This window comes from Equus quagga, chromosome 10 (assembly GCF_021613505.1).
Source record: "Equus quagga isolate Etosha38 chromosome 10, UCLA_HA_Equagga_1.0, whole genome shotgun sequence".
In the NCBI taxonomy this organism is placed as follows: domain Eukaryota; kingdom Metazoa; phylum Chordata; class Mammalia; order Perissodactyla; family Equidae; genus Equus; species Equus quagga.
The window spans coordinates 42,288,231-42,299,441 of record NC_060276.1 but is presented as its reverse complement, the minus strand read 5'-3'; the positions used below and the strand labels follow the sequence as shown (position 1 = coordinate 42,299,441).

Below are 11,211 nucleotides of genomic sequence, written 5' to 3'. Positions count from 1 at the left end.
TCAGGCTCTGGTGCTTCAGGCTCCAGGTCTTATCAGCTTCACCAGCAAAGCTAGAGTAAGGCTGGCTTTGATCACAGGCCATATATAAGGTTTCCCTTTTGTCTGGCATAAGACAGAGCCATTCTCCAGGAGGTCCTTACGGGAAAGCCAAATGATTTCCTAGGGAATGAACTGTGCTCTAAGAAATACTATGAAATGTGAGTCTCTACTTGGGAATGGCAGTTCTCCAAAACAGTGGATGACTCTGCAGAACCCTGCTAAATGATCCATTGATAAGCTGGCACATACACTGTGTTCATTAGATAGCTAAGCAAAGCCCATTTGAGCATCAGCCAAAGTACTCTGCGAACCCAACCAGAGCTTCCCCCAGCTCTGGGCTCCAATATAATTAGCCATTAGGAAAATGTAAATCAAAACCACAATTAGATACCACTTCACATCCACTAGGATGGCTATAAACAAAAAGACAACAACAAGTGTTGGTGAGGATGTGGAGAAATTGGAACCCTACTGCACTGCTGGTGGGAATGTAAAATCTTGCAGCCACTTTGGAAAATAGTCTGGCACTTCCCCAAAAGGTAAACATAGAGTTATCATGTGACCCAGCAATTACATTCCTAGGTATATACCCAAGAGAAATGAAAACCTATGTCCACACAGAAACTTGAACACAAATGTTCATAGCAGCATTATTCATAGGAGCCAAAAAGTAGAAATAATCCAAATGTCCATCAACTGATGAATAGATAAACAAAATGTGTTAAAGCCATAAAATGGAATATTATCCAGCCACAGAAACGAATGAAATACTAATATATGCTACAACATGGATGAACCTTAAAGTGATTGTCTAAATTACCCTTTTTACTTGGTGATCATTCCCAAATATTGCTGCACTTTGAAATCACCTGGGGAGCTCATGCAGCACTCTGGGAATCTCTGAGAGCGGGGCACCTGGACTGATGTTCGAAATCTGTTAAACTAGATGATCTAAGGTCCCTTATAGCTCTGGGAATTGTATAAAATCTAAGACAGTAGGTCATCAACACGCACATTTTTGAAGCAGAGGCTGTAAGAGAACCAAGATCAAAGGAGACTTGTTGCTTAGAACAGGTCTCCCGATAGGTCCTTCTTGAAATCTAAGCTGGTTCTTCTCCAAGGCATCACCCCACCCACCCCCACAACGTTGAATGAAGATATTCCTAACAGGGTTAAACTATGGCTGAAGGGATAGGTCACATCCAATGCCAAAGTGCCTGTATGGGTTGCTTTAATAAGAAATCATTCCAGGGGCCGGCCCCGTGGCCGAGTGGTTAAGTTCATGCGCTCTGCTTTGGCAGCCCTGCGTTTCGCCAGTTCGAATCGGGCGCAGACGTGGCACTGCTTGTCAAGTCACGCTGAGGCGGCATCCCACATGCCACAACTAGAAGGACCCACAACTAAAAATACACAACTATGTACTGGGGGGCTTTGGGAGAAAAAGGAAAAAAAATCTTTAAAAAAGAAATCACCCCATTTTGCAGGAACCTGCTGCTGGAGTTGAGGATAACCAGTCCCTCCCTCTACGGCACTTACAGACAAGGTTGGCTAGAACGAGGTAACGGACGTCCGACAGTTCCAGGCTTTCTGTTTATCAGCACTTGTGTAGTTAGAAGCTGACTTAGGTCAGGGTTAATAACGGGGCTGTTTTCTTGTTTACTTATTTCCCTTAACATTAAAACACTAAGCTGAATCATGTTCCGGCTACTGACCTCCTGCTGGTCTCGTCTAAAGACAACACAAGAGACACGAAGGTAACAGTGCAATTATTTCTCTTGACCTATCCCACCATTTCTTCCAATGTTTCTTCCCACAGTCCCTCAAGGGACAAATCTTCATAATATATATTGTTAGGGGAAGTGATTAACCAGTGTGTGCAAGATTAGAGGCAGGGCTGAGGGGAGGATGGCCAATTCCACAAGGCAAGTGAATGACGGAACAAAAGCGTCCTCGGAGGCTTTGGGGAGGAGTTCCCACACCACCTTGGCTGTGCCTTTTCTGGCACTTGCATTGGGACTACTACAGGCAGAGCTACAAACACCAAGGAAGAGTACAATTCTTTGTTTAGCCTAACAAGTAATCGTGCTTTAAAGGCTTTGGCTCATTTTTCTTTTCCATTTCCAGGAGTGTGACCATCATTATCATCGGACTAGACAACTCAGGCAAAACAGTTCTTTTGGAGGTCTTCCAAAGATGTAAGGAATTAACAGTAGGAGATGCTGGTTTAGGTCTCCCATGGGCCCCAGGGACCAATGAAACAATCATTCCCTCCTAGCCTTACTTCACAGTCCATGGATTCCCTCTCCTCAGGTGTTATCAGCCTGTTTATGTAATATCTGTCGCCTGCTCCTTTACAAGGTATCCTAACTGAGGGTCCTCTCATAGTGTCAGTATTAATGAGCTCCAACTCTGTGAAACACTGCAGTCAATTGTGAAGGACAGTGTGTTTGAAACAGTGTCTAGTTTCAGAGCCCTATTAAAGTAGAATTTGGTCTAGATAAGAGAGACAAGTGGGGGATGATGAAGTTTAATAAAATGAAACTCTTTGTGACAGTTAATATAGAAGGTAGGAGCCTGAGAAATGTTGTCAGTTCAGAGATGTACAAATTTAAATACCAGATCTCCAGTCTAATACCTTGACATTTCAAGTAGCAGTTACACAGAATTTCAGGGAGCTCCTATTCTAGTTGTGAAGACCCCGCTAACTGCTGGCCAATCAAAGAGCCCAGCACAGTGGCTGGCATAGGACGCCCTCCACCGATGTTGATTAAAGAATGGGTATGATGATGTGGCTGAGTTTTATATAAGCCAGCAGCCCTCAGCAAAGTACAGGAAGGGGCTAACCTGACTCTTCTGTCACTGGCCTACTTGAAGACCACATCAGTTTCCTTGAACTACAGTAAGAGCTTGCTTGCTGATCTTGCCATCTCTACCTGTCCCCTCAGTATTCGGTGAACACAGTTGCCTGAAGGACTTAATGCAAAAATCTGATCATGGTACTTCTCTGCTCAAAATCATTTAATGACTCCCCATTGTCATCAAAATAAAACTTAAGTTCCCTAGCAGCACACAAGGTTCTCCATCATTTGGTCCCTGACTTCTCCTCCAGCTTCATTTCCCATGCTCTCCACATATGCCCGCCAATAGAGCCAAAACAAATGGCCACTCCTCTGCCATCATACCATTCTAGTTCACATGCCCACGTTTTCTGTACATGCTGTCCCACTACCTAGCATTTCATCCCCTCCATTATCTACCTGCTTAATCACACACCTTGAGACACAGCCTAAACTTCCCCTCAGGAAAGTCATCCCTAACGTCCAGCACCTCCTTCCTCGGCTCCCACTCTATTCTGTGCCTCCCTCTATCATGCACTTCTCACAACATCACTGCACAACTGCAAGTCCATTCCCTAGACTTTGAGGCCCCGGAGGAGAAGTAATGGCTCTTTTCAGCTCTGTATCTTTAGTCTCTGTACTTTTTAGTACCTTCAGGTAGGTACTCAATAAATATTTGGGGACTGAATGTTCTCCCCAATTCCAGTCTCCTCAGGTTATGTGTTGTCTCTTGACAACTTCTCCCTCCCTACTCCTCCCCCAACTCCGAGAGTGGCAGCCCCAAGCAACACCTTTTAGCCAATGGTTCAGCCTAGTCGCCCACCTTATATGCAGCAAACTTGACTCCTTGCCTCTCCCAATTCTCTGATGGGCAGAAATGGTTTTAAAAAAGAAAAACAGGCGAACGGCAGCATAGAAATCCAGGAGCCAGGATAAATGACAAGATTACTGATAAAAGTGGGGATGATTTTTTTAGAGCCCCAACTCAGCCTTACCCGTAGATTCCCGTCCAGTCTGGGTGGGGCCTGGGAACCTATATTTTAAGAACTCCCTGGGTGTTTCTGATGGCCAGCCAGCTTGGGGAAGCACTCATATGCAATTAGCCGAATGTTATTTGGTCTGTGAGAATAGTGCCTGCTTTCCATTCTAATTGTGAGAGGAGAGAGCCTGAACTCTATTTAATTTCTTACTTGTATAGCTTGCCTTGTGCTTGGTGAATAACTTGGGGCTGATTCATAAACCAATAGGTTTATGGTTATGACTTCATTCACAAAGAAGTTTTTAATGGCCAAGAAGCAAAGTGCCACTGATGTCACATTCTGAAGAATGTCTCAGGCCACCTCTGTCCATGTAGGACTACCAAAGCCCATTGCTCTGTACCCAAAATGCAATAGCTCACCTCCCCTGCCCCTGCAAATGTTTATGATTGCCAAGAACAGGTAATAACCTAGGAAGGGAATCTCAATCCACAAGTAGCAATTTGTGTGAACATCTGAAGATGCCAGCTATAAAATATATTGGGACACAAGCCATTATTATCGATGACACCATTCACTATAACTATTTTGTCTGGAGTTATATGGTTGGAGTTGGGGGGGTGGGGCGCAAGAAACCTAAGCCTGAGCATAAGCAGGTGCCCTAAATAAGGGTGTTTATAGCAGTGCCTCTCAAACTGGGCTATACATTTCAACCACCTGGGGAGTGTTTTAAAAAAAAAAACAATATGATGCTTGAGCCCCACTCCAGATCTGTGGCATTAAAGCCTCAGAGAATGAGGCCTAGTGTCATAGGTTTTAAAAGTTCCACAGATGATCCTTGAGCATACTGAGTACTGGGAGCCAAAAATCAGCACCACCTCAGGAGCTTTCACACCTACTGACCCGGGACCTGGAGCTTCAGATACTTTGTGCAGGGCCTACAGTATCAAAACCTTAACGAGTGCACCAGATGATGCTCAGACACAACAGGCATGAGTTTCATTGCTCTCTAGGGCAGTGCATCTCAAGCTTTAAGGCACAGAAGAATCACCTGGGGCTTTTGTTACATGTAGGAGTTTGTTAAATACACAAATGCTTGGATCCCAAGTGTAGAGATTCTGATTCATTTGGTGTAGGGTAGGACTTCACAATCACCCACATGCAACTCCGAAGCAGATAGTCCCTAGCCTGTGCTTTAGGAAACACTCCCAGGGACATAGAGATGAGTTAGACTCAGTACCTGTCCTCAGGGAGTTTATAAGTTAATAGAGGAAATAAAAGTAAATTGTTAAAGAACAACTTCTCGTGGCTTCTAGGGTTCAATAATAGACTGCATTATTAAAGGAAGTGGCAAGGTTTCAAGTAAAAAGAAAACAAAGGGAAATGTACTCTGACAGGGAAAAGAAATACTATAAAGCTTGCCTCAATGCAGGAAACAAGATTTAAAAATTACCTTTAGAGTTTTAACCTATTCACTTATTTTTAAGTAGTCTAATATAGACATAGCAAATATCACATCAAAGCTGTGACTGAAAATTATGTTATATGAAAGCTATAATTAAAAAGATCATTGACTAACATGAAAACAGAAGTTATAAGATCACATTAAAACGTAATATGTACACGTATACACATAGATATATATGTATACGTGTAAATGTATATATAACCATACACTTCCAAAGATCTGAAAGCATCTTACTAACTTCGCAGCTAAATGGCTCATTCTGGCAATCCTATGGAAAATGTCACAGGTAGATCTGAGACTATAAATAAGCTATTGATTTGGTCGTAGAATTTGCAGGTATGAGTGTAGAGAATCTATAAAATCATTTTGTTACTAATGTGGGAAGAGAGATAGGCCAAAACTGTCCGTCCAACAGACCAGAATGTGTATAAAGACTGTCATTTTGAACTGCTTTTGTATGGGAGCTGAATGAGGTATGGAATGCCCTATGGGATTGTATGCTCTGGCCATAGCCTTGAAAAGGCAAATGTATCTGAGTTTGGCACAGTTTCTTGGAGGAAATATGAGGAAGAGGACTTCATACCCTCATCCACAGCAACAGGCACCATAAACATATATTGAACATCTACTGTGTGTAAGGTAATGCAGAGCCAAGCCCCTCCCCTACAGAGCTTATATTTTAGTTGGGGAGACAGGGCACGCACAGAATGAGGTGAAGGACCAGTTTAACAGACCACGTGCTCAATGAGAGAGAGAAGTGAGAGCGGGGCAGGTCAGAGAAGCTTCCTAAAGGAAGTGGTACTTGAGCTGGGCCTTGGAGAAAGGGTGGGAGAGCAGGGCCTCCTGTTCACTCATTCATTCATTTACCAAATTCATGCAACAAACATTCATTGAGTACCTGTATGCCAGCTTCTGTGCTTGGCGTCGTGAATATAATGGTAAATAAAATTGACAGAGTTCCTGTCCTGTTGCAGTTTATAACTCAGACAAGTAAATCACAGAATTTACAACACTGTAATATGTGCTGTGATAGTGGTAAACCCAGAAGAAATACATCTCAATCCAGACTACAGGATGGTGGCATGAGTTAAGGAAAACTTTCTAGAGGAAACAAGATCTATATTGATATATATATATATATATATTTTTTAAATAGGCATTAACCAAACAAAGAGTAGTGGAAGAGTGTTCTAAACAGCGGGAATAGCATCTTGTGAAGGCCCAGGGCAAGAGAGGCTATGGCATTCTTGTGAAGTGGAGGGAGTGTGAGCCAAGGAGCAGAGGGAGGAAGAGATGGGGTGTGTACCAGGGACACTGTGGACACCAGTCAGGTGGAGATGGGTCTGGCAGGTTAGGAGGCAAAGGAGTCTGTATTCTACCCTAGGAGCGGTGGGCACTCACTGAAGGTTACTGAGCCAGGAGAGGGGAACACAGGCAAAGGCCAGGTTAGGAAGATGAATCCATGAGTGTCAGCAGGGCGGCAAGATGCCTCAGGGCAGGCTCTTATCAAGGTTCAGATCACTAACAAATTCTTCATCTAACTATATTCCCCTAACCCGTGGTTGCTTCTCCTCTCCTCCCCTATGCATAGTACTTCCCAGTAGGATGGGCCATTGCCTGAAATCTGAGCTAACTACACTCCTGCTGGATGAGTATGAAGTTTCCATCTATGACCTGAACGGAGACAAGAAGGGACGAGAAATCTGGCCAAACTACTATGCACAGGCACACGGGCTTGTTTTTGTCCTGGATTCCAGCGACTTAGAACGCATGCAGGAAGTGAAGATCATCCTAACACGTCTGCTGTCTGACAAAAGAGTGGCAGGGAAACCCATCCTGCTGTAAGACTCTGCCTTTGTGCTCCATTTCCCCTTCCCATTTTGTGCTTTCAGAAGAGAATTAGACACAGGAAGGGCTGGGGGATCCCTTTGTCACCTCCATCTAGACCTCCTCGTCCCTTTGGCTCAGTGAGGGGGAATGACCCAGTCCTCTGGGGGCTATTTCCAAGAGCCACTTTCTATGACACATGGGGGAACATGTTACCAAACTGTGCAAAGATAACTTTGAAGGCAAGCATCAGAGAGAAATGGAGAGTGATATCTGGATCTTCCACCCCCATCCCTCGACTCTTCCTGAAGACTGCCTTCCTGAGTTTGCTTCTCTTTTCTGGCTTCAGTATCTGATCCTGAGACAGTGGCAGAAAACATCCCCTATTTTGTATAATTGATGCCGATGGCTGTCTCCCTTGGTAGACTGTCCAATGGTTTATCTAACTAGCACTCACTCCAGGGTAGTGATTCAGGTGGCCTGGCAGTCCTCACCCCTCCCCCACTCCCTTTTCGCCCTTTTCGTTCCTCATTAGCACCCCTAACTCAAGCATGAAGAGAGTTTGGAAGAGAATGTAAAAACTCCAAATCTGTTCATATCCCAGCTAACAATTTTAATTAAAGTTTGACGGCGTAGTGTAGAGGAAGTTAGAAATGAGGCTTGGGGATTATCCTAGATTCAAATTATTTGTGGTATTCTTTCGTCCACTGAGAGCTGGCTAGAAAAACGTCTGGCTCGTCTCATTGGGTATGTCTTTAAAGCAAGTTCCTGGATATGCAGCAGTTGTACCAGAAATGGTTCTCTCCCCTTTCCCTTCTTTTCTTGCCCTTGGCCTCTGTCTCTGTTTCACTCTCCCTCTCTTCTTCCCTCCCTCTCTCCTATGCCCTGCTCTAGCATGGCAAACAAACAAGACAAGAAGGACGCCCTCTTACCTTGTGATATTGTCGAATATCTACTCCTGGAAAGGCTAGTGAATGAGAACAAGTCCCTGTACCGAGTGGTAAGTGTCAACCCCTCCCCACCTTGAGCCTAGCTGATGCATCCCTCGGCCCATTCCATAATCAGCCCCATAGGCTGGGTCTCAGGCAAAATGTCTCCCCATGAGGCAACATCTACAATGATGATTTCTGACCCAATGGTGATAATAAATATCACATTCTTTTTTTTTTTTTTTTGAGGAAGATTAGCCCTGAGCTAACTGCTGCCAATCCTCCTTTTTTCACTGAGGAAGACTGGCCCTGAGCTAACACCCATGCTCATCTTCATCTACTTTATATGTGGGACGCCTACCACAACATGGCGTGCCAAGCGGTGCCATGTTCACACCCGGGATCGGAACCGGTGAACCCTGGGCCACCAAGAAGCAGAACGTGTGAACTTAACCGCTGCACCACTGGGCCGGCCCAAATATCACATTCTTATAACACTTTCACATCTGTTTTTTCATTAGGTATTCAAAATAGCTGTGTAAAGTTGAACGTTTCAAAATCCTCATTTTATGTCTAAGAAAGCTAAGGCTCAGAGACTCTGAGTGACTTTCCCAAGGTCACACATCCAAGATATTACACCACAATCACTTTATTAAAGGACCTTAGCTTTTGTATCTTTCATTTACCTTCTCAGGAGTGAATGCTGAGTGTCTCCCAGGAAGTCTTACAGCCTCTCTAGGCACAGTAGAGCTTATATGTACCTCTGCTCTTTGGCTGAGAGTGATTGAGACTCTGGGCCCCAAGGGTCCCAGGCTCCTGGGCTGGAGCCCTCTCTCGTCTTTTTGACGCAGGAACCCTGTTCAGCCATCAATAACCTCCAAAGAAGGAACCATCAGTCCATAATTGAAGGGTTACGCTGGCTGTTAGCTGCTATTGGGGATAAATATGAAGAGCTATGTACTCGTCAACAGCCACTCACCTCGAGCCTTCCAACCTCCAAGAGTACCAGAGGCTCTGGCGCAAGATGGTCATCGGACAGGTACTGAGCTGCCTCTGATAGGTGTACTGATAAGAATAGATGCAGGAGTCAGTCTTCAACATAAGCAGGGAATTCTGGGAGGTGCTTGGAGTCTGTGTAGTGCTGAGCAAGTCTCTCAAGCTCAGTTGGCTCAAATGGGGCTAGGGCAGTGACCACGAACATTCCAACCTTGTGAGGTACACCTCCCCCCGGCACAATTTGAGTGGTCACGTAAGTGGGATGAGTTGTATAAAGGTAAAGCCAACCTATCAGCATTAGAATTTCTCCAAAACAGGGTTTCTATTCCCTGGTTTGCCATGTGGAAGAGAAAAGAAGGAGCCCCTTAAGGAGCTTATTGGTAATAGTCTATGGATGAATGTTCTAGAGTTACCCCACATTCTCCTCTTCCAGTTCGCTTATCCTCTCAATAATAAGGAAAGATGGGAGAGAACAGGAATACGGGAAAGAAGAAAAGAAAAAGAAAGAAAACAGAAAGTGACCAAAGTTTTGAGGAGTAAAAGGCCTAAATGTCCTCTTGCTTTGTTGTCCCTTTCATTGTCCAAAGGCGTATGGCAGGGATGGGTAATAGCTGCATTTGATTAAGGAGCTTGAAGTGTGTCTGTTTTCACTATTACTTTGTCCTTCCTATCTTCCCCAGCTTCACTACCAGGATGGGAACATCCAAAGCAAAAAGACAGCATCTAGGACCATGCTCCATGGAAGCTAGGCCCCTAAAGCCAATCCTCCACGTAAATGGCTCTTTAAATGTTATTGCCCCAAGGACCAATCCTTGAACTCTCGGGCACTGACTGACTTTTTTTTCTCCATCTTCTTGCTGCACAGAAAGAAGAGTTAAGATTAAGACCTAAAAAGAATATATCGGTAACATTTGCTTTAGACGAACCCATGAAGGAAGGTGAATGTTCTGGAAGAAATGGAGCTCGGAATACAACTGAGCTTTACTACAAACCGGGTGATGACTCCCAGCCCCCAGCTCCATATGTTGCTGACAATCATTTTGAAGGTAATGCTGGATCAGACTTTAGTCAAAGAAAAGATACGTAGGCCTTCTCTCTCAATTTATGAAGCAGCATTCCTACTTTGAGTCTGAAACTCTTTTCTCATACTATGGTTGGTGGTCAGCGGAAGGAGAAGTGGATTAAGTACAGAGAGCATACTTGGGGACCACTAACTGGTAGCCCAGGATGATGCCCCAGCACTGGCTGACACAAGATCTTTGCTTTGATGGCTATAGGGTTATCTTAAAGGTTATGATTTCCAGTGTTAGAAGTACAAATTGGTACCACTTTTATGGAGTGTATATTGGTTGTCTGTCTCCCTCCTGCTCTCCCTCTCTCAATATATATATTGATAACTTTAAAAATGTGGAAACTCTATGAGCCAAACCCCCTTCTTTTGAACTGTATCCAAAGATAATTATATAAGTACCAAAAAAATGCTCATGGTTTTTTAACCAAAGCTTTGTGTACAACAGCTAAAAGCTAGAAACAAGCTAAATGGCTAACAATGGGGAATGGTTGAATAAATTATGGTGCATCCACACAGTAGAATGCTACACAGACACTAAAAGGGCTAATGTTGGCTTACATTTAGTGACACAAAGTTTTTCACAACTAGTGTTTTGTTAGGGAAAATGGCAAGTCAGAGTATAGCACGTACAGCATGATGCATATACATGCAAAGAATATCTGGAGGGAAATCACCAAAACATTAGCAGTGGTTTTCTCTAGGATGAGATACTAGGCAATTTTGAGAAGTAAAAGGCCTAGGTACCCTTTAGATTTTTATTAGAAAATTTTTTTCATAATAAACAGACATCATTTCTCCCAACACAATAAAGGCATTAAAAAAAAAGCTATGAGGATTTGAAGGCTCATTGTTGTTAATGGCCATTCCTCAGTGTTCCTTGGGACCCCAGTCTCCACAACGGTCAACTGTCAATCTTATAATGTCACCTCTGCTCTCCAAGGGATCTGGCCCTTCAGGCTACCCCAGAGCCTTGGCTTGTTACGTCTATACATCGAGGCCTGGATTTGGCCAGGGCCACCAAGGAGGAGAGAGGCACTGCTGTGGGGATGAGGGGTGAGGATGAGAG

At 44.1% G+C, this 11,211-nt stretch overlaps 1 protein-coding gene across 1 annotated transcript; it reads left to right on the top strand.

The window, feature by feature from the left end:
- The first annotated feature begins 1,734 nt into the window (after positions 1-1,734).
- Positions 1,735-10,160, top strand: ARL13A (ADP ribosylation factor like GTPase 13A). The gene is made up of 7 exons (XM_046672852.1): positions 1,735-1,793; positions 2,164-2,234; positions 6,913-7,162; positions 8,043-8,148; positions 8,929-9,116; positions 9,754-9,844; positions 9,939-10,160. Exons 1-7 carry the CDS (start codon positions 1,735-1,737, stop codon positions 10,158-10,160), a joined length of 987 nt encoding a protein of 328 aa, XP_046528808.1.
- The last annotated feature ends 1,051 nt before the right edge of the window (positions 10,161-11,211 follow it).